General features: G+C 40.1%; 2 protein-coding genes across 2 annotated transcripts in view; one reads left to right on the forward strand and one right to left on the reverse strand.

Annotated features, from left to right (window-relative positions):
- Window positions 1–23,529, forward strand: part of WDFY4 (WDFY family member 4) — a 120,154-nt gene that overhangs the window by 59,815 nt on the left and 36,810 nt on the right. Inside the window, exons 39-46 of the mRNA XM_082285929.1 lie at window positions 6,430–6,507; window positions 7,416–7,619; window positions 8,511–8,562; window positions 9,424–9,590; window positions 13,896–14,044; window positions 15,167–15,287; window positions 17,658–17,743; window positions 19,121–19,183. Coding sequence (XP_082142055.1) covers window positions 6,430–6,507; window positions 7,416–7,619; window positions 8,511–8,562; window positions 9,424–9,590; window positions 13,896–14,044; window positions 15,167–15,287; window positions 17,658–17,743; window positions 19,121–19,183 — 920 coding nt within the window. The remainder of the gene's footprint in view (window positions 1–6,429; window positions 6,508–7,415; window positions 7,620–8,510; window positions 8,563–9,423; window positions 9,591–13,895; window positions 14,045–15,166; window positions 15,288–17,657; window positions 17,744–19,120; window positions 19,184–23,529) is intronic.
- LRRC18 (leucine rich repeat containing 18) lies at window positions 21,975–22,754 on the reverse strand (the record flags this gene model as incomplete). Its single annotated transcript, XM_082285930.1, has 1 exon — window positions 21,975–22,754. One exon carries the CDS (start codon window positions 22,752–22,754, stop codon window positions 21,975–21,977), a length of 780 nt encoding a protein of 259 aa, XP_082142056.1.

The raw sequence follows: 23,529 nt of genomic DNA on the forward strand, positions 1-23,529 counted from the left end.
TCTTAAAACCTGAAACACAAGAGACATTGCTTACAAATTTTCTGTGGGTAGCTCTTCGGAGGGACTTTTCCTGTGTTTTTAAACTCAGTGGTCTTCTGCAGGAGTGAAGTCCCTTCACTGAATTACACATTGTATGAAAACATTGCCTGTTATTTCTCCTGCATATTGTTTTAAAATATACTTTTGCCTTTCAAGCTAGAGATTATGTCTGGGTCAGGGTTAAGCTTGGATATAGGATTTCAGCAAGTGGAATTTAATGTTTAAAGCTGTTGGCACCAAAGTCTCATCTTTCAAGAGCTGCTGGTTGTGGAGTTTTATTTTCACATAACGGAGCTGATGCCAAATGAGTTGAATGGTGTTGACATGGATGAAAGAGGAGTTTTATTTGGTTGCAGAAAAACCCTAGAAATTAGTGCTAGCCACTGAAACAGACTATGATTTTCTTTGCTAAATACATAGATAAATAATTTCTCGTATTTCTTGGTTCAGATATGTCTGTTTTCTTCCAGTTTTTTGATTCAACATTTTATTTATAATCATTGCAGAAAGAAATGGTTTGAATTCAAAAGACTGAAGTGTCAATTTAAACTGAAAAGTAAAGAACAGAAAATCAAGGGAGGCCCTAGAAATCTCTGAGATTGACTTACATGTTTCTTCTAAGTGAGGCTATAGGTTGCTAACTGTGCTAAAGTCTGTGACCATTCCTTTCTTGTTGCTCCCATCTTTGCTAAGCAAATTAAAGTTTGCTTGTGTTCTGTTTATGCTTTCTGCTGCAGAGTAGCTTGAAGTACATGCACTAAGAAACTCCAGAAGTAATCTTGTCACCTTTAAATGTAAGTCATTTTAGGAAAAGTATATTTTTATGAGTCAGGAGAGAGATGTTTCTTTTTTCTGTACTCTAACCTCTAAGCATACACTGGTGTTTACAGAATTCTTTCATCAGCTAAAGGACTAGAAGGGCACATTTTTCTTACATAAAAGCCATGATTCAAATGTAATCAGAAAAGCCAGTGCATGAGAATGTTGGACAAATGCATTTAGATAATAGTGTGTAATAAAACCCTAAGTTAAATACACCTGTAGGACTTCCACATTTTAAATAGAAATAGGAAAACAGTGAGTAAGAGCAAGTGAAGGCTAGAAGAGACTCCACTGCTATTCCCTGTAATGCCAAAGTCTGACCTTCACCTTTCACTTCAGAGGTAAAAGTTAATGCCTCTGCTGTAACAGGATGGAAACTGAGTCCTCAAGAGGTTGAATGAATTATCCCAAGTCACAGAAGCCATTCTCAGAGATAGGATTAAAGAATAAACATGCCTTGACTCTCATTGTGCTTTTTTGCTATTAGGAGACAAGTTATCTGTTCTCCCAGGAAATAATCTGTTCAGTAGTGTCATCTGTTGAAGGGCTGTGTGTATGCACGCACACATACAGACATATGGTTGCTATAGAAGTAGATTGGCTTCTGTACTGCCTGGATTTAGCTGATAAATAGTCACATGTACACACCAAGCTTTAGGTTTACCCTTTGAAACCCACCCCTGTGTGTGGGTACATTTATGATGCACTGAAATATGGAGGATTTTCTCATTAGGTCTGCTATTCCCCAACCAACTGGCAATGCCAGGAATACATCCATGATCCTTAGGAGCAGTTGGCACACTGCATTAGCCTCCTAGTGGGCTGAGGCACGAAGCTTCCCCGCAACACTTAACTGCTGGAACTCAGTCTGTTGAAAAGCTAAATGAATTTTGGCAAAGCAACAATAAAATCCACACGGCAATATCAATTTTGTGATTCAAAAGAGCCTGCAAACAACCCTCAGTGTGGAGAGTGTATGTGAAGGACTAGGATAAACTGCTCTTTAATTTGCTAAGGAAAACATTATCTGCCTTAGCTTAATGGCTGTTACCTGGTGAGTAATGGAACAACTTTTTCTCTTGTGAAATGAACCTACTTGCTGCCTAGTGCATAGTCACTTTCTTGAAAAGTAATCTGGTCTCAAGAAAGGTGGCTTATTGTTTGCACAGGGTAGCAGTGTACCTGGTTACTTTGTCAGATTTAGTAGCAGGAGATGATTTGGAGGTGTTATGCACTTTGTCTCTATCTGAATAGAACAGGGCTGGTGCATTGGAGACTTTACCCAGCTCTAATTTAGGTGTTTACTATAGCACTCAGATGCTTCTCTGTAAAGCTGCCATGGTAGCTATAATCCTGTCCTCTGTAGCAAGCTTGATGAGCAAGCATTGATTGATTTAGCAAGAAAGGACCAGAAGTATTGAGCTTTAACATTCTGGTTAGATGTGTGGAAACAGAAGGAGCATGAGAACTGACATGAATACAAGAAGATAGTTTTCATATCTCCAAAGGGTTTAGGCTCAAAACTACTGAAAATCTGTCCCTGTGCCTGTGTAAGTCATGGTGGTTCAGAAATGTTCTATGAAAAAATTATTGGCTCTAGATGATGCCTTCAAAAATCATTTTCTTTTGTGAGAAACTCTCTCCTTCCTGACTAGGTCACATCCTCATCCACACTGGTTAGGGCATGTGGTCCAGAGGACAGAGGTGGCATATGGGGCTGCTGAGAAGAGCAATGTTGCACCACAAGTGGATGCCATTTAATGTTGAGCTGCTGGGAAATATATACTTAAGAAAAACTGAACAATTTGCTCTTTCTAAAATGGCATTTCCTTAGTGTTCTGTTTCATCTGCTTTTCTGTTTGATTCAAGATGTGAAGAGTATCACATTGGTATCGTGTAATTTTTCTTATTCTAATGATGCTAATTTCTTATTTTCTTCTTTGGGAGTGATCATCCATAGAGATTTTAAGTATTTTTAATTGTCATTTTTAAGGTTCAACTGCTGCATATGTATTATCTCTGTGTTGATATCTTTAACACTTGGATTAAAGGTGCGTCTGCCTCCCTTCACTAGCAGACAACCTGTACATAAAACCTGTGAAATGATGCCTAAGCACATCCCTAAACACAGTGATTTCTTGAATCAGTTATCAGATCTGTTTCTGCCATGCACAAACTCTTTGCCACTGTCACATATGCTATTTACATGCAGTGTCTGGCATCCCTAAGAGCTCACTACCTGCTGTGCTGTTCTTCTGTGCCTGTGAAATACTTTCTGAAAACCTAGTGACTGCTTGAATAGCCATAATTAGATTTAAAAAAACCTTCCTTGAAGAATTGTGAAAGCCCAATTTAGACAAATAAAGCACATAGACTCTTCCTGGGATATGAGATCTTGTATCTGGTAAATCAGCTATATTAGAGTACTATCTGCCACTGGGAACATAAGAGTAGAAGGGGTTTCCAAACTAGTTCATCAGATGGTTTCTCCTTCCCACTACTGCATGCTCTCACCATATGCATCCTCCCTGTGGGCTTATCGTGCTATTTCAAATTAATTCAGGTTGGGTTTGCCCCATCACCATCCCCCCTTTCCCTGCAACCACATCCTAATGACAGGAAGTTGTGGACTCTCCGCCCCTGGAGGTGTTCAAAACCAGGCTGGATGGGGCTCTGAGTATCCTGTTCTAGTGGAAAATGTCCCTGCCCATAGCAGAGGGGTTGTAACTGGGTGATCTTTAAGGTCCTGTCCAACCCAAACAATTCTATGATTTAGTGATGTTCCAGAAACTCAGCTCTTAGATTCTGTCATGTTCCAGAAACTCAATTCTTTGTTTCCCCATCTTCAAACTAAAGACTTTGACTTCTTTCATAAAGATCTCTGAGTGGTACTGGTCAAAACTACTGTGCAAGAGTTATAGCTGTGATGCTACATAAATGCTCTTACTATGTATGTTTATATACTTACAATATTTATTTTGTTCAGAAGAGCTGAAGTAGTAGACTATCATCACTAATTCTAGCCCTTACCAACAGATGACTAGAAACACATGCTTCAAAACAATTATGTGGGTACTGTCACTGTCATCCATGGGATAATTTGCTTGGAACAGTGAGGGATTTGAACATTTAGGCTTACCTTGTGTCTCATAAAAGTCAAAAATTAATTTTTCTTGACGTTTATTTTTATTTGTTAATAGTTTCGGCACATACTTTTGTGTGCATGTGTATTCTGTAGCACAACACATATAAAGAAAACCTCCAAGTGCAGAGCCCTAATGACATAATGTTTCTTTAGGAAAGAGCTGTGGTATGTGTGGTGTCTGGATCATGCAATATGAGTTTGTTATGGCAAGCCTGAATATTTATGAGGTGCAGGAGTGTTAAGTGATCTATATATATTAAAAAAAAATCAGACATAAAGCATTCCAAAGCTCAGTAGAGTTTTGTTAACTTATAAGTCTCACCTCAATCTTTTATGTTTTTCTTTTCAACTGTTTCTCATTATAAACAGTCTCTCAATTTCTTTAGTTGAAAGAAATTATAGAAAATTCACACTCTGGATTTCCTCAGTGCTAATAATTTTCTCTCTTATTTGAGGACTCCATACAGCAAGAGCAGAAATGGTTTTTGAGTCTGTGATTTGTTTTGGTTTTTTAATAGGAAAATAACTTTTAAATTCCATCACCTTTTCAAGCTCTAAATATTGGCTGGGGAATATGTGGCAGTAAAATGATCTGATTCTACTTACAATGTGATTGCCTAAGGCAGCAAAGTAGAGAAATCTGTAAATGAAAGACTTAAAGCATGGTTTCATACTCAGATTTTTAGGAAGGGATTGATCAATAAGGCTCTTTAGTAGACCCTTCCCTAAAATGTGCATTATAGTTCTTACATTTACACCTGCTTTTCTGTATATGAAACTCAAACCTTATGTTACACTACATTAACAATTATCAAAGCTGGCATGTTTTTGTTTAAGATAGATTTACTGTGGCACTGTTGAAGTTAAGCTACTCCGTAAAGAGGTGGTCTTTTAAAGGATAACCACTTAAAATTTTTAATGGAAACTGTTTATTTGTTAGAAACTTGTTTGCACTAGTTGCTCATTAGGCATTACAGTGTAATTGTTTTGACTGACTTATTAAGTAATAGCCTAGTCCATATTCTCCATGTTTATTGGATATCTTTTTCAGGTTTTGTTTTTGTGCATTGGTTTGGTTTGTGTGGGCTTTTTTCCTTCCAATCAAGAGTCATCTCCAATTTTGTTAACTGTTCATTTCACTTTACAACTAGATGGTTTTCCCGTGGGATCAAGAGGGACATTTTCATCTGGTTGAAGCTGGCTAGCCATAGCTCATTTAGAAGCCAAAGTGGTTAGTCTTTGGTTGACCAGATTTGGCTAGCAGAACTTTTCCTCCTTAGGACCCTTCATATGTTTTCAAGGGCTAGGAGCTGGGTCAGTGAGAATCTTTGCAATGTGGGCTTTGACCTTAGGGGTCTCACTGGTGACCATGAGTGAACCACGGACTATGAGCAACTTTGAAACAGATGCCAGTAGAGCACTGACTTGACTTGAATAGCCTGTGAATATCTAAAATGGAGGAAAAGGTTTTCTGCTCTGAATGGTTTTGCCCTAAGTCCACATAGAGCCGGGATCTCAGCTCTTCTCCTACACCGAGACTGGTTTAACAGCACAGAGATGCTGTTGCTTTCTAGGTCAGCCTTTATGGGAGTTTTATATGAATTACGGAATAGTTTTGTGAGGCTGCAAGTGTGATTACAGGTTTAATGATGCTTTAAACAAACAAAAATATAATGACTTTCATCAGTGTAAAACAGGAGCTTCCTGCAGGGAAACACCAATAAATGTGGCTTCGCAGCAGGGTTACAGACCTGGCTGGCAGCCAGCAGTAATCGGCACAACACCCAGGCCTTGTATGTTAACTTAATTAGAGCCCAGTGCAAGCAGCAGCCAGACAGTTTGCTGTGAGGGATCACTGCCAGTGTGGCAGAGAGTCCCTGCATTTAAAAGTTACCTACCTGATCCATGGCTTTCGGTAGTAAGAGGCTGGGACTTTCACAGCAAGTGCAGCCTCGTGCTGTGACTCACAACAATCTCATATTTGTTGGGGAAGTTCACCTGCATGTGACAGCATTCATATGGCACTGCAGGCACTCACCTCTCCTGTATAATTTCACTATAGATCCTTGCCTCAGCTGGGGTCTCTGTCATTTATGCTATTTGCAGTACTAATTCAGCTCCAAAAAAGAGGAGTCTTAAATTGTATTTGATGTTTTCTTTCACCTTCTGAGAAAGTTCTGAGTAGTTCCACTAATGATCTTTGTTAAGATCATGTCTATGCTTATATTTCCAGTCTAAGTGTGCAACTTGCTCCCAGGTAATTGACTAATCAGTACACTGCCTGCAGAGCCATCAAACTTGCAGATACAGGCCATATTCCCTAACTGCTCTTGTAAAAGAAGGGCAGCTAATGCCTGCTTCTGCCCCTCACAGGATTTGCACCTGCAGCACCTTGGCATAACGTGTTCTGATGTTTCTTCTAGGGATTTGTGTCAAGTATGGAACGGTACCGAAGAGTTGGGCAGGAGCTGTATGCCTCTCTGTACAAGGACCACGTACAGGTAAAGGATGAATATTGGGCAACAGCTTTCTGTTGGACTACCCTTGGAGTACCCTGAGAAACTGAGCATTTTAAAAGTGAGATGAATATTGTGCCTAAAGAACTGCTGAGAGTTGATGAGTCAACACTCCTTCCCTGACATTGCCACTGAAGTGTGATACAGCATCATTCGGCAATCAAATGCCTCACTTTATTTTCAGGAGCCTTTTTTCCTTTGTTTAAATGAATTATTCCACTCCTCCAATGGCAGAAATGAAAGTGAGGACTTTGACCTTTATTTTCCTTAGTAGTGTGTAAAACTTTTAAAATAGATCTCAAGCTCATAGTAAAACATCACAGGTTCAGGTTTGGCCATTAGAGATCAACAAACTTTTGCCTCTGAAATTTGCACCTCTCCTCTTCTTTGAATTAATATTTTAATGCTCCCCAACTCCTTGCACACAACACCTAAGTAAAATTAATTAAATTTATGCCTTGCTCAGAGGGAGCATAGTACATTTGTATTTGAGACATTCAGACTGTTTTCAGTGAACATGATGATTGTTGCTATTTGTCACACACATTTGCCAGAAGAAAATGGAATTAATAAAAACCTCTGTGATGTGGTTTTCCTGGCTGACTGCTTCTGAGTTGGAAATTTAATGAAAGCAGCCATTTTCAATTTTGTGATGTGCTTGTATTTGTCGCTGTATCGTCTAGTCAGACTATCACTAGTTTATCCTTAATAACTTCTGCTGCAGCACACTGCCAGTGGTCACTTGGACTTGTTTGCTAGGTCTGCAGCACTCCCTCTGCGGTGGTCCCATCTGGTGGGTTGGGTAGATCCCTCTGAATCACTGGGGTGGTGCCACTGGTGGCTGAGAGGAGGGAAGTGTCCAAAAGCCAGCACAAAGTGTTTCTGTCCCACAGATGCAGCAGTGTGCTTACAGCAAAGCAGCCAAAGACTGGATGACACTTGAGGAGCAACTTTTCTACAGAAGGGGCCCGTGGAGAGATGCTTCATGTTTGTTAGAGCCACGATGGATTCTTGATTGTTACGAGGGGCCTTCGCGAATGAGGAGGAGGATTCAACACATGAGCACCCATGCAGCAACAATGCAAACAAAGAGTGAGGTAGGAAGCTTTAGAAAGCTTTTGCAGGAGGTGCACAATTTCTGTAACGCTGGTGGCTTTATAGATTAGAGAAACATTAAGGTTGGAAAAGACCTTCAAAATCATAGAGTCCAACCTTTGACAAATATGTGCATCTCTTTCCTCTGGTTCTCATTACCTGACTCCTCAATATGCTGTTCCATGTATAGAGAACCCCTTGAAGGGGTGTGGGTTTGGGGGTAAGAAAGGCTCCAATGTATTTAACAACAACAGAATGAATTTTCCTCTTTTCTTGTATAAAATCTCCCCAGACGGGTGACAATATAACCTGTCCATACTTCTCTGCTAGTAGTATCTCAAGTGCTTCCCAATGTATGCAGCAGAGTCCAGTTAGAAGGCTGCACTGTCCTGTTAGTCGTATGCTTACAAGTGCTGCTAGAAGTGGTGAATGGCCAAAAGGGGAACTAGGGTGGTTTGAACTAAGATTGAACTGTGTATGTGGGGTATTTAGTACTTTCTGTTTCTCTAATGTCAAAGTGTCAAATCCTATCAATGAAAGGCTGAAGCACTTTAATATAAGGTTCCTATATCTAAGGCATTTTCAGCTTTCATGTGCTGCTTGGATTCTGGCAGTTTTCTGCAAATGGAGTAGTATGATTTTTATCCTATAACTGGCCTCATGCACAGTGGTCTTTGAAAAGATAATAGTTCTTCTGTTTAATTGTTGACATTTGTTCCTTTGGGTTCCTTTCCAATGATGTTTATTTGTTCCTTTCCATTGAGTTTATTTGAATTTCCAAGGCATTTATTTGCACCATAGATCTAAAGCTGTGTTTTTCTCTGCCAACTAGGTTCTGACTTATGTTTACCTGTCTGCATGTTCCACTCTAGTCACACCTAGTCTCTTTTCAGGTTCTCCTAGCAAACAGAAAGGAAACAACTTCCCCCACTGAAGTGAATCCAGGTAACCTTTTAGGGCTTCATTGCATCATCAAGAAAGTAGACATAAACAGTCAAAGATAATTGGAATTAGCGTATGGAGTTCCAGGTCAGAATTCAATCCAGCAAAAAAACCTTAATGTTAGTGCTCTGGGCTAAAAAGTCACTGTAACATCTGGTACAAAGCTGATGTAAATTTTATAGGTGATACATCAACTGTGTTCAGAATTTGCTGCTCTATTGTTGCCACCTGAAAGATCTAAAAGAGCTATTTTGAAATGAAAGCTTTGGGTACTTTTGGGCACCTGCAAAGCTCCCAATTGCTTAAAGTCAGAAGAAATTAGGTTGGAAATATGCAGTGTTGCATACTTTTTACTGTGATAGGGTCTAGCAAACACATGAGTGGAGCTCATTGTTTTAGACTCCAACCAAGATGGAAGCAGTATGTAGTTCCTGCATGGAGTGGTTACAGTCAGCCTCAGTAAGAAGGCTGACTGTGCCTTTTTGATCTGCATGCACTGCATGAGTGTGCAAAACTTGGGACACAGCTTAAGCAAGATATAAGTGGGTTGTCTCTCTTTGGGTTTTATTAAGATCCTGCTCAGTCCACATCCCCAAAGTCCACATTAAATTTTTCGTACTTTCCTAATCTTCTGTGATTATAGGGATTTAGTGTGAATTATGACTGACTGCATGTATCTGTCTTTGGTTCCCTGAAATAATCATCCTTCTTCAGCAGTCACAGGTTTTAATTCTCTTGCCTGTTTTTTGCACATAAATAATGCTATTTCCCAAGGTAGAATAGATTGAGTGAAAGTCTAAATTGCAAATACTTCTGGTGTCATCCGGCTGCCACTGAAACCGCAATCTCTTTATACTGATACAGGAGAGCTGATGTTAAATGGAGCAGAGAGGGAGATGGATCAGAAGGGATTGGATTGTAACCAGCTAACATTCTTCCCAGCTCTACATGAAAGTTTCCATTCAGAAGACTTTTTGGAACTGTGTGTGGAGAGACAAATTATATTGCAGGAGTTGGCAGAGAGTGAAAAGGTAGGAAAGATGAACTAGAAAATTTTCTCTGGGGACATGGCACTTTAGAGGGTGAATTGGATGTGGAGGCCTATCTGTTCCTTTCAGTTTGGGGTTCAGGTGGATTCAGTCTACAGTACACATCATTACTCTCTGTTTCCCTAGAGCAAATATAATTTTCCAGCCTCTGTATGAACTCCTACACAGACTTTTCTTGAAGAGCAATTAACATTAATTCCTTGAAGTAAGAGAAAAAAATTTGGGCATAGCAACCAAGATATTCTCTTATGAGAAATATTGTCTGAATTTGCCTAAGACATGGCAAATGATAAGACTGTGAGAATTCCTGTGCTGCTCCACAACCTTTACTCATGGTCAGAGCAGTGCCTAGATCAAACTTATTTCTTACCTCTGGAAGAGTGTGCCAGTTTTGTATAGGTTGCTAGTTCAGTGGTGTTCACATGTCTTCCTGAAGAATACCAGATGTTTTCTTCCTCCCTTCATATGTCTTTTCCTTTCTCTCTCCCCATGAGTTCTGGACAGATTCTTCCCTCTTAGGCCACAGAAACTTTCCACACTTCCTCTTTGATGCTTCCATCATGTGTTACCTAGTCAAAACATTGCTGTTCCTTCTTTGCTCTTGTACAGAACTGGATGCACTTCACCAAGGTTTCTTCCCAATATAAGGAAGAGGCAAGTTCAGGACCATTGTGGGAGGAGATGAGTTGTGGAGTAAATAAGGGTGACTCTTAGGAATATTGTAACTTAGATGTTGTCAATTTAATTGAGGCATAGACATGGCCTCATTCCCTGATCTTTTGCAGGGTACCTGTTTTTTTCAGTGGCATCACTCCCCCAGTGGCGCAGGAATTAACATCCCATGGTGGAAGCCAAATACTTCTAGAATTTAAACTCTGTCATCACAGTGCTGTGATAGTTGTACATAGATACAGAAATAGCTCTTTTATTTTAATATCTCAATACCATCACCAGATTTTCTTGATGCTTTTACAGTGGCTGGGGGTTGCACTTGTGCTCTCTAATAGGACTTTCTCAGAGCTCTTGGTGCAGTGTGTTTATGTAACAGAATTCATTTCTCTGCCCCTCCTCCTTTTGCCCCTTCCTCCCCATACTTCTCCCCAGAAGAAGGAGACAGGCATGAAAATGCGAGGCATGTTTTCCATGCACTGATCTCATTTTGAGCCTTCAGGCTGTCTGTCTCTTCTCCATGTAACTCTGCAGGAAGCCATCAGAAATGCCAGGCATGTTTTTTTCCAGCAGCAGTCGCTGCCTTGCCAAGCTGGCAGAAGTATTAACAAAAGCAGCGGGGGGTGACATTAGCTGTCCTGTGCTCACTTAGTGCGCCGCTGTCCTGCCTTGTCAGTGGCTGCCTCCTGAGCTCTTTGCACTTTAAGCAGGCAACTGGAGCCATGTTCTCTCCTGCACTGCACAGACAAGTCATTGAATGTGCCTGAGTGTGTGTGAGTTTGAGTGAGTAACTGTGTGTGTGACCATTGTATTTTTCCCTGGAGGGACCATGCTAACACTACTAGAGCCTGCAGGAATAGATGGCTAATCCCCGTAGTGTTTTTGAAAACTATATGAAGACTGTTTGCATCTTCACACATGTAGTTCTTTTGGAAATCTGGTTGTTGAACTCCAGAGCAGATACACTTTTATGGCTGTTTGCTTAAATGCAACTGGAACATTTAGAAACAGCTCTTCTGAAAAACAAGAAAAAGAAACAACTTAAGCCTTTAGCTTAATTCCCTTGTACATCTGAATGAACAGAGCAATCAAGAGATGCAGGGCTTTGGGCAATACCTTAGAAGGTAATTATTCAATTATTTTATGTCATGTTTGCTTCATTGATTAATGATTCTAGTAGCTTGTGAACTGGGTTTTGATCTGTTTTGACAGAAAATGGAAGTTTTTATTTAATTTATGATAATTTCAAGCTGCTTGGTGTTTCAGTGCAAGACTGAAGGTACAAGACTTGCAGGTACAACACTGTCCTGGTGGAGGTTCTGTGGTACAACTCTGTCAGATCTTTGCTACTCATCAGCAGTAATATAAGTCACATTCCCCAAATGAAAAAAGTTTACTCAGCTCAAGGGCTCTTGTATTTCCAATAACGCAGATGTATTTAATAATAATATAAATTTGAAGAAATAATATAAAATTGGAGAAAGGGATTGACACCATTGACTGTTTCTGGTTGGATAGTACAGAATACTCAGAGTTTAAGGTTTGTGAAAGAGAGGTACATGCTCTTTCCTCCCCGTCAAGGTCTGCTAATGTGCCCTGGTCCAGCCTTAAGCAGAATAGCAAAGTGCTTATTTGTGCCAGACCATATCAGTGATCATCAGCAGGCCTCCTTCACGATCCACATGCCTCCTAAAAACAGACACATGATCTCTGGGTTTGAGGTGGATTTCTTAGAAGTCTGGATTTCAACTTTGTGTCTGTGGAGCTGCTTTATGAAACTGCCTGATATTTCAATATTCAGTTACCTTCATTTTGGGAAGAAGTGATCTTTTTCCTATTTAATTACTTCAGGAAACCACATGGTTTGCTAATGTGAGCAGATTTCCCCAGTATTCTCAGTGCAAGCATGCATGTCTCTAACCACGTAATGGCGGGCACTCCAGGGTTCTGTGGTTGGCATTTCCCTGCAGAGATAGGCATTCCTGTGGGAGAGGTGATGAAAAAATGCTACCTTCCTCTTAGAAATCATTTAGAGGGGAAAGAGATTGAAGAGATTTTCATGAAAAAATACCCACAGAAGTCTCCCAGGACTGGTTTTTTTTTTTTTTTCCTTAAAGCCAGATAGAAGAAAACAACCTTTTGTGCCCACTAAGTGATTTCAAAATGAAGCGCCCCATTTGTTGGTAAAATAATGTCTTTTCAGCAGAAGTATTTAAACGTGGAGATTTTATTTCATTTACTTATGAATTTAATATTTATGTTATCCTGACATCAAACACTAAAACCTTGTGAAGCAGTGCAGGTCTGTTTCAGCTGACCTGAGCTAGACTGTGTGTATTTTGGGATGGCAAGGAAGGTTGTAGATTTGACTCCAGAAATAGTGAGGTTAGGAACAAAGGCAAAGAGCAAAGGAGAACCATTCTTACCCTACATATGATCATGTAGACTTTACGTTATGTAGTAAAACCAATCCCATTTCTGGGTCAATTTTGCCTGCCCCAAAAAATAATACAGCTCCCTAGCTCTTACAAAGCTTGGTAGAGGTAAGACCATTGAGATCTTAAGAGAAAAACAGATTTGTGATACTTCTCATACTTGTCAATCTGTTCTTTTAAGAGCACTGTATTACATTTCTGAATCAGGAAACTTCTCCTGTTATGTAAATACTCTCTAATCCCTTTATTCTTGCAGCTTCAGATGGACTCAGCTTGCAAAATTTTACACTCATTTCTGGATTGTATGCGATTCAGGATTGTGTTAATTTACAGGGGGAGCTCGGCAGTGCACAGTTTTCCTAGTATATAAGGTAGTAGCGTTTTAAGATTTTGGGAGGAAGATTTTTGAGGCTGGGCTAATAGATGATTAGCTACTGCCTCCTTCCCTAGGAATGGAGGAGGTACTGGTTGAAAGTTCTGGTTGAAACTGGGCACAACACTGAGTTGGCCTTGACCCTCCCAATTCACTGTACTAACCAGTGGGCTTTGATTTTTGGAGCTGAGTATATATAGAATATTATATGAGCAGACAAAAATAAGGAACTCCATGCTTCTAAATGTAAGAGAAATTCTTTGCGATAAACTACTGCTTGATTTTAAATCAGAACTTTTATTTTTCCTGCAGGCCACACCATTTTCCAGTCCCTATATTGGTTTATTTACTTTCTGCACCATCTATCAGCCATAGAAAATGTTCCAGAAAAAAGGCTTTCTTTTCTTTATCAAAACTGGTCAGTTTTCAAGAAAACTTTCTATGAACTGGCTTATATAATAAACAAAATACTTTGTTGAAAAATTCCCCATGTTTTTAAATTGTATTTTAGAAATTCTTCTACAAGAAATTGAGTCTTAGGATGTCAAGGCAAATTTTTAAAAATATTCTAGAATGTTTATCTAAATCTTTAAGACAATTAGATTGACAGATTTATATATTCTGATTGGACCTCTGTCAGTCGTATGGTGATTTTTGTGGCTTTGTTCCTGTGAATTCGCTAATCAATATGGCACAAACATTGGTTTTTGGTACAAAATATGTTCTTCTACATCACTGGGTCTGGCTCCCTGCTGCCCCTGTCTCCTGTGTTACCAGCTCCTGGCCTTATTATGCTTGCCTCCATACTAGGTGACGTTCAAGTGCTCCGTGGCAGTTGTGCGGGGTCATACAGCACTGGAAGGGGTGCTGCTCTTCGGCAAAGAGCACTTCTACATCTGTGAGTGCTTCGTGTTATCCCCTCTGGAGGAAGTCTACTGTACTAGTCACTGCTTGTCCAGGTGAGTCATTCTTTCCTTTCTTCCAGAGATCGGCTTGGTCAGCTCCAGTATTTGCACAGATTTGAGGGCATTTAAGCAGAATAGTAGCACAGCAAGAAGTTTTCCATCCTTCCCATTTGTTCAAAAAACTGCTTAACATAACTAACAGAGGTGCTTGTTCACAGGCTTTGGAGATGCCATGAGAACACCCATCTTCAACAGATGGAGATGGTGGACAGTCTCACACATACATTGTTGGTTTTCAGTTACCTTATAGTGTTGTTAAAGTTTCTTTCTGAGAAGCTGACAGCTTTTATTCATATGGAACAGTTAGTACAAGACCCTTTAGCTTCATTGTCTCATAAGTTTTTTGTTTGTGCCTCCAAGACAGAATCGTAATTAATATTTGGCACACTGCTATCATCTCTGACTCATGATTTATTGAAAGCGATCAATATTGAAAATGATTCTGTTAGACCAAGCTCTTTGTGCATACTGTGTGCTCATGTGCAAAACCCAGTGGGACAGTGAGTAGCTCAGCATTTTTACTCCCTGACTGTCTGCTCTGCATCCGAATCTTACTAAGTTTAATATCAGTCAGTCTGATCAGGTGACTTAAGGATCGATTAGACTGGATCTGATAAAAGTTTAGGTTGTTTTTCTAAGGGATTTTCTGTGGGCTAGGCTGTAGGTAGAAATTCCAATGCATATACACAACTAAAATAATAATTAATTAATTGCTTAATTATTAATTCCAAGTAATTGCTCTTTACAATAGCTGTGTGTCCATATGATGCTTACCCTTGACTTGGGCTTTCAGGTTCTCCTGACAAGTTTCTTCCCTTGCTCATTCTCAGACTTCAACGTGTGCAAAACATTGCTGTCTGCCTGTTTGCATGCACTAAAAGAACTCCAAACCTACCCTTAGCCTCAACAGGCTCTTTATTTGGGTAACTAGTTGAAAATCTGCCTTTAGTATTTAACTTTATTTAGCTTTGTTTTCAGTTTATGTATGTCCCAGTTGATCTTGATATCTCTTGGTATTGTTGTTTTTCTTTAGGGGAGGACTTGCATGTTCAAGAGGTCTCTCCAGGTCTTTTTTGTTTCAAATATTTTTTTTATTTTTTTATTTTTCTCCTCCAGAATCAGTGATCCATTTATTTTCAACTTATGTCATAAAGATCATGCTGTGGGAGACCAGATGTGTTCCCGTTATTCATATCATGATATCAAAGAGATTCATCTGATGCGCTTTCTCCTGCAGGTAGGAATTAACAAGCTCAGTCATTAGAGGGAAAGCTGCAACAGCAGCAGTGACACATGACTGAAAACTGCTTGCTCAGTTTTCACTAAGACTGCTGATATTTTTTTGCTTGAGTATCAAAATGCTTTTGGTCCCCTCATTGCTTCATTAGCCTTTGCTAATGCAAACACCTTTCTATACTCACCACAGTGTTAAAACACCCTGAGTGGAGTGGCTGGATTATTAATTGTTGGGCTAACAGTGTTGTTCACACAGTGTGTTTGAAAATTAGACTTGAAGTTAATTTTCTTTATTTTTATGGAAGCTACCAGAAAGCAGCTGACTTTAGTAATATTGAGCTCCCAAAGACTTCAGTAGTTACGGCATCAGTGTACTATGGCTTACTAACACACTTATCCTGGGCCTCTTGGAATAACATTCAAGTTGTGCATGTGGTTCAATAAAAGAACTATAAGCCAAAACAGAGGATTCTGTGCCTATAGCTGCAATACCCAGGAGCTACTCATCACCAGGGGCCTCAGTACCCTTTCAGTTTTGTCTCGTTTAGCTGAATCTGTAAGGAGAATCACAGAAGAGTCGTAACTAGAACTTCTTGCAACACCAGAGCCTGTACTTGCTTTAGAGGGTTTTGGTACAGTCTAAGGATTCATTCACAGATTTGACCAAAATACGGAATTCTGAAGCAGCTGTAACTAGTTACTTGTTACTTTGAATCCATTTTTGGAAGGTTGAGATTCAGCAGTGAATTAAGAAGTCATTTAGAAAATTCAGAAGCTGGAGAAAATAGGGCTGATAATTGTCCTATATCATGTAGTATGGTACTCATCCATGAGTCAGCCCTGTTTTATTTTATATTTGTGTATGCAAACTGGGTAATTTTAGTGGGTGATGCTTCAGGATACAGTACATTGCAGTGGTTAGGTCACTCACCAAGCATGTACAGGAACGGTAAGTCATGTTCTGAGTAACTGTATGAAGCTTATTTTCTTAGATCACTTAGGTGATCAGCCTGAGTAGCAGAACTGTCACCTCTTCTGTCTGTGGGATAGCATCAAAGGTCTTAGTGGAAGACTTCCAGCTACTCATATATTCACATTTGTGTATGCATGGATTTTTTTAAACATGAAAAATAGAAGTGTTAGTGTGACCCAAAGTGAAAAGTGGAGATGAGTAGAAACAGTGTTTGGATGGGCCTGGGGAATAGGCAGAGCTTGCTGGTTTGAGGGGTTTTGTAGATTGGGGGGTTTGTTGTTGTTCCAGGGTTGTTTTGTTCAGTTAATTAACTGAAAACTCAGGTATCTCTATCAGGCTTTGCTGGGACTCTATGCCACAAACTTTGAAAATGTATTGTGGAAAAGAGGAAACCTGATTCCTTGTGCTTTCCCTGCAGGCCAGGTAGATCAGCTGTTTAGGCAGTGACTGTGCCTCAGCAGGTCTCCTCTTGTCCCTGCACATAGCCCAGCCCAGAGCAAAGCACTGGCCCAATTCTGTAATGGCAACACTTGAGCAGACCTCATTTGGAAAGCTGAGCTTCAGAGCAAATGGTGCAAGCTGTTTATTGTCATAGCTGCTCTCATATTACCTTTAAGCTTTATATTTTATCCATGAATCATGTATGGGCCACCTGCCATCATAGTGTTTTTCTAGGTTTGTATTGCACCTGCCGCATTTGGATTGAAACTCACGTCTGTGTTCCCAGACACTGCATGTTATTCATAGTTTTACTTGAATGACTTGGGGGAAAAAAGGACCACTCACTAAGTAAATAATAGGATTATATTCAAATGCCCAGCATAACAACGTGTGGAGACATTCCAGGGAGGTGAAAAGAGAGTGAAGTTTTCTTTCAACTTTAATTCTTCAAAGTTTTGGTGAGAAATGTCATAAACTCCCCTTCCTCCTTTGCTGCTTCTAGTCAGGAGAGATTATTTTGGCAGTTCTATTGAGCTCTCTCTTAATTTAGAAAGCAGTATGGATGCGCTCTAAAAGAAACTTATTTAGAATCCCCTCTCTGTGTTATCTTTATCACCTAGTTGGAAGTTAATGCTACTATTGTCTTATTAATCACACTGAGATTTCACGATAGAAATGTTTCAGAAGCAGCAGGAAAAGGTGATTGATGGAACCAATATCTGGAGTTTGGTTTTGCTTCAAAGAGGTCTTTGAACTCCTAGTCACCCAGTAGGACCATTCCTACTGTTGGAGATATTTAGAATGTTAGATGTATTTTATTTTACTTCTGCACGTTTGTCAGAAAAGTCAAGGTCTTGTTTTTAAAGCCCTGAAGAATTGGACAGGCTGTGATGGACCCTTTGCAGCACTAGGCTTTGCTTTGCAGTTCCTCACACTGTAAATGATTTACCTTTCCAGGAGATCGCCTTGGAAATATTCTTCAAAAATGGTTACTCCAGATTTCTTGTCTTCCATGACAGTGACCGAAATAAGATATTTAAAAGGTAATGACGAGCTCATAATGACATGGGAATGCTCCTGGTGATGCTCCTGGTATACCACCCTATTTATCCTGGTGTCAGGTGTCTGTGTTGTGTTGCCATGGGAACTTTATTTTCCATTTTTTCCTTGAGCTTTCATGGGTTACACTTTAGCTATGAAATTTTCCTTTTTCTGACCTGTGAATTTTTTTTGAGCATTATATAGCCATTGACTTATCAAGGGATCTAATGTGTAGGACTTTTCTAGCGCCCAGTCATGTGTTCTGTGTCCCTGCATCCCAGGAAATTTTGACTGTAGCTGTTTTCCTTCTTCCCACTAAGACGAGAACCACTTCCACTTCACCTCACTGTACTGGGTGGAAGAAGGTTTCTTCCTGCTTTCTTCCAACCCACATAGTATCACTAGATTCTTTAGGAATAACATATTTTTGTCTCTCCAACTTTATCTTCGTAGAGTTAACTTTTGACAAAGACATTTTTAAAAAGATTCTCCTTATGTGCTTGCCTTGTTTAATGGAACTTGAATGTAAGACTACGAAGTGATTAATCTGCACTTTGTTTTCTTGCATGTTTTTGTCTGCTGCAGTTCTGGCCATTATATCAGGATTACTATACATTCACTGGCATTTACACAGGAAAATCCACTTCAGTACTAGTACTTCCTGTAGTAAATTCTGCAGCCCGAACTGAGCATTGGTACTGTTAATTTCCAAAGAATCATAGCAATTCCTTCTGCTCCTAAAATCTCTGAGCAGTTCCTATTCCAGTAGTGCATTAAAAAGTCAGTGCAGATTTATCTGTTCTTCCTTTCCAATGTGGCTGCACAGTGTGGCTAGTTAGAGTCACCAGGATCTGCTCCAAAGCCAGCCCTTACCTTTGCTGTCTTTGAGTTCTGACAAGTATCTCTTGGGGGAATCTTTCAAAGGCATTTCAAGACACGGTTTTGATCCTCAGCTGAAGGTCACCAAACCTATATTTTTCAAGGGTATAGTTTGTCTGATATCATAAACCCACAGCAAATGTAAATATGAATGGCTGAGATAAGGGTTGGTGTTCTTTTTGCCATTTTTGCTAAGTAAATGTCTGAATGGGTTCTTATTCTCTGACTTTAATAGTACCTTAAATCAAAAGTCCGTAACCCTATATATAATTTCAAAGTCCTATTAGGGAGAGAAACTGCTTTTATCCAGCCCATAGCAACTCCTTAATATTAGATGTATGCTTTTGCCTGTTGTCTTGCAGCTTTGTCCCAGGTTAGAGTCTTGGGAAATGCTGTGGCTTCCTGAAGAAAGTTGTGAGGCCACAGCAGTTTTATAGATATGTAATATGTTGTAATAACCATTTGCATAACTATAATGTGACCTTTCATATCTCCTATAGATTTTGCTCTTTCCAACCTGCTTTGAAGTCAAAGGGGATAACGGAAGAATCCCTAAATATAAGGTAAAACACAGGAAACCTTGGATAACTGTAATAAGTGCAATCGTGTGAATAAGTTGCACCTTAAAAAAAGCATATAGAAACATACCTGTTTGTATCCTCCCTTTTAAAGATTCAGAGGTGTTGCCAGAACTTCAAAAAGCATTCTAGCATACATCATCACAGCATGAAGATGAGTGTTGAAAAGCTGAGTGTGCAGAGATGATTAATAATTATTGTCTCCTTAATATCACTTTATTCGTAAACTCTACACAGATGGTTACTGTAGGAAGAGACAGTGAGGTGAGGACAGAGCTAATCCATAATGCTTTTGCATAAAGACCTCTTCATTGTGTGCTTAGGGCAGATGGTGAGAGATGTACACATGGATGTTTTGGCATGTTGTATTAGCTACACAGTGGAGATTCTAACGTGTCCCTCAGATTTAACATTGCAGGAAAAAGAAGTTTTCTCCAAATGGGAGGTGCTTGAGAGAATGTTTCATGCGTGTCATGAGTTACTGTAACTTTGCTCAATTTGGGTATCTGGGGAACACAGTTCTAAGTGTCTAATTGGTGTCCTCTGAAATGATTGCTGAGGCCAGAATTCTATTGAGACCTGAGGTGCACATTGCCCCTGAGCTGTTGTAGCCTGTGTCAGCTGTACCCATTTTAATTTTCAGTCTACCTGTTGCAGATCATTACCTGTCTTGTAAGTGAGCATTTTCACCCCTGAGCACCAGTCATCAACTGGCTAAAAGTATCAGTGCAGTATGAAAACAGCTCTGGCTAGCCTATGCCAGAGGTGGTGGCTGACTGGGGAGCATGATGTCTGTTCTGTGTAAACAGTAACTCACCCTAGGATTTCCTTTCCCCCTGCTTGCTGGGAGCTCAAGAGGTGTGAATGTCTTGAGAGAAGATGCATTACAGCATCAAGAAATGTGGGCATTAACTGGGCTGGTGGTTACTGGGAGAAACACTTGACTCATGTTTAATCTGAGAATTTGAGACAGGCTGCATGCCTAGGTCTAAAATAGCGTGTCCTGAATTGCAGTAAGGCTCTGCCTTCAGTTTTACTCCACTGGCTGAGAGAAGCCCCTATGCAACTTATTCACTCTGAGAACATAAAGGGCCTTTGGCATAACTTTGGCTGGACCATGTTAGAGCATGAACTGAAATAAAATAAATGTAAGATAGTACCATTGCCTAAGTACTGAAGCCAGAAAACTCGTTCTTAAATTAAGGAAAATTACCTCAGTAGGTGTGCTTCCCTTTACCAAGCTCAGAACTAACAGACTGAAGACTTGATGAGTTTACTTTTCCCTTGTTTGAATTGTGGAGCTGCTTCAGAGTTAGAAAATTTCAAAAGTAGCACTTGAAGCTCCTTCCCCATTTAGGAGGACAATGGCCAACTTCCACAGCATTCCAGCTTTTCCTGCCATACCTGAGACGAGGAAACAGACTAGACTAAATTCTTTGTCCAGACACACTATTAATAATTGCACAGTTGAAGCATGGAAAGAAGAAAATACTAGTTTGATACATCATATGATATTGTGGTAATAGAATTTCTGGTAAATCCCTTATCAGTTTTTCCACCTAGTCCATAGGAAATACACAGGAGTTCTGACTCCCAGGCTCTACTGTAGTAATTTAAAAACTAAAGTGCTCCTGGCACTTTATTCTTCATATAAATATACTTAAATGTTTGCCATCCCCATAGGTTATTACAGCCACTGCCAGCCCTTCTCATGTCATGCATGAGTGCTTTTATAATCTGCTCGTTGCTTGTCCCTGTATATTGCTGTTTGCAGGATGTCAGCACTCTCTGCCCTAAGGATGTGATTTGAGCAAGTGAATGTGTGTGCTCAGGTGCACATGTGCATACGTACATGTCAACAGAAAGCTAAAAGTGCTGTGGGGATACCAGGCCTGACTTCATCAATTCACAAGCTGATTCTTGGTTCATGGAACACAGTGACTCTTCTTCTCTTAATCACTTTATTCACTGCTTAAGTGGTAAGCCTGGGACCCTTATAAAGAGAAATATTTTTCCTACCTGTTCTCCCTTCTACATCTTCCTTGGAGAGAGACGCAGAGGCAGAGAAAACACTACAAGTATGGGATGCCATGCTGATTGTGTTGTGCAACTTGTAGATTGCTGCACCTAGCTATAGCACCCAAAATCCCAAAGAACTTGCAGAATCTGGCCCCTTGATGGCAACCAGGATCACTGGTTATCTATCTCTAAGCATTGTGTTTGCACTGCTTAGTTACTCCTCAGCATAACACTTGTGTTTGCTGCCTCTGCTGAATTGAACAGGCTCACTGTTCCTACACTGGCAGTGCCTATTTGAGACTCTGAGACCTTGGTGGCAGCCACCAGCAGCAGAAGGTTCCCAGGTCTGTGCCTTTTCCTCCAAATGGTATTTACTGAGACTGGTTCAACTGTGTCTCACCCTACAAAAATGAACAGAAATAATATTTGTGGCTTAGTGGTGGGAATGGATTTACTACAAAAACCTATTTTTAAAAAGATCCCTTCACTGCACACTGCACACGCAAAACACCCCAAAAAGCCGAAACCTGGAGAACATGTTGTAGGGACAGGCCCAGATGGAAATAGTCTTTTCCAAATATACACATAGTTTAGTTGTTCTGGTTTTCATTTTAGAGACCAAAGAGGTCTGCTTCTAAAATGAAGTTGATCTTTAAAGAAGCAGAACTGCAGGAAAATGGAAGAGTAGAGAGGTCAGCTTTTTATTAGCTTGGGCTGGGCTTCATGGAACACAGTCTGTTGAGTGCCTTGGTATATTTCAAGGATTGGCGTCTTTCATTCTCCATTCTTCTTGGTTATCCCTTGCAGAGGAGTTGGGTGTAACGAGTGAAGGGAAACTTGGCTTATTTGAGGAGCCGGGTGTCATGTCCTCTAACTTGTGCAGCTCGTCCCTCTCACCCTGACATGTCTGCAGGCAGGAGCTGCACAGGTCTTTCTTTTCTACTAAGTAAAGCGATTCTGTGCGTTTAACGGTGTCAATCGGCTCTTCTTCCTCCGCAAATTCTGGTAAAGGGTTTCTTTTTACATTCAGTTTCTCAAGCTTGGGGAGTTTTTTCACACTTTTCGGGATGATGGTCAAGGCATTGTCAAAGAGACCTAGCTCAGTAAGTTCCCTTAGGGTCCCAAGAGTGGTGGGAATAGTCTCAAGACAGTTCAAGCCAAGGTTGAGAATACGCAGGTTCCTGAGCAGGGTCAACTCTTCTGGTAGAGCTTTCAACTTGTTGTTGCATAAATTCAGGTAAGTAAGGTTGTGAAGTGTGCCTATTGCTGCAGGCAGCTCATCAAGCTGATTACTATGCAGGTCCAGCCACATCAGATTCTGGAACTTCTCAATGATGTTTGGAATCTTTTTTAACATGTTTCTGCTCAAATCAAGTTCCTCCACGTCAGCCAGCTCCAGAATGCACTTGGGGAAGGTGGCAATGCCCATTTTGCTTAAGTCAAGGCGGCGCCTTCCATTAAAAGCTACACGGACTGCATTTTTGGCCACTTTCAAGGTGATCCTTTTCCCTTGTGGACCTTTTCCCTTGGGCGGCATCTCTCTGCTGACAGACAGACCAGACTCTGTGGATAAAATGTGACAACTCCAGTAAAGCCTTTGAAAGCCATGGCTGTTAATCACACAGTTATAATTAATATTACTGCTAGACTCTTCAGAAGTTTTTTTTGTTTTGAGGTTAGAACTTGTCAACTGCAAAGCTGCAAGTCTGAAAATTCTTCCTGAAAGTATTTTGAGTAGGTGAAATTCTAATAATTTACAGTATTATTTCATTGCAATGTAACACCTACATTACATTACAGGGTGAAATTACAAGTGGGAGACATTTGCTATCTTTCATTCCTAAATACTGATTTGAGCTTAGGATATAATGCAACTAAATGATATATGTTATTATCCATCAGCCAGCTGAGGAGTGGAGCAAAATATATTGTGAGTGTCAATCCAGTCCTTAGAGACTGCATTAAAAGAAGCTCCCTAAAATTTTCTCATTCTACCAGATCAGCAGTTGCCATCTTTACAGACCTGACATTTGCTAACAGGTTGGTTAAATTTCCTGTGTAATGGACTTGAGATTTCATCTTTGGATGTTACTGAAAGATTAAATGTTTAAAGGAAATTATTAAGAATTTTGTTTTAACCAGGACTCGGGAACATGGTGGGCTCCCAGACTTGCCAGAACTGTTGGCAATTCATATATCACCTACAGGACAAACTGCAACAGGGATTGGTGTCAGTGCTGCTTAATGACATGTTAAACTGGGCCTTGCTAAGTGTCCTCTCCTCTGGATACTCTAACCTTGTTATTTTATTC

Source organism: Coloeus monedula (genome assembly GCF_965178545.1).
Source record: "Coloeus monedula genome assembly, chromosome: 8".
NCBI lineage: Eukaryota > Metazoa > Chordata > Aves > Passeriformes > Corvidae > Coloeus > Coloeus monedula.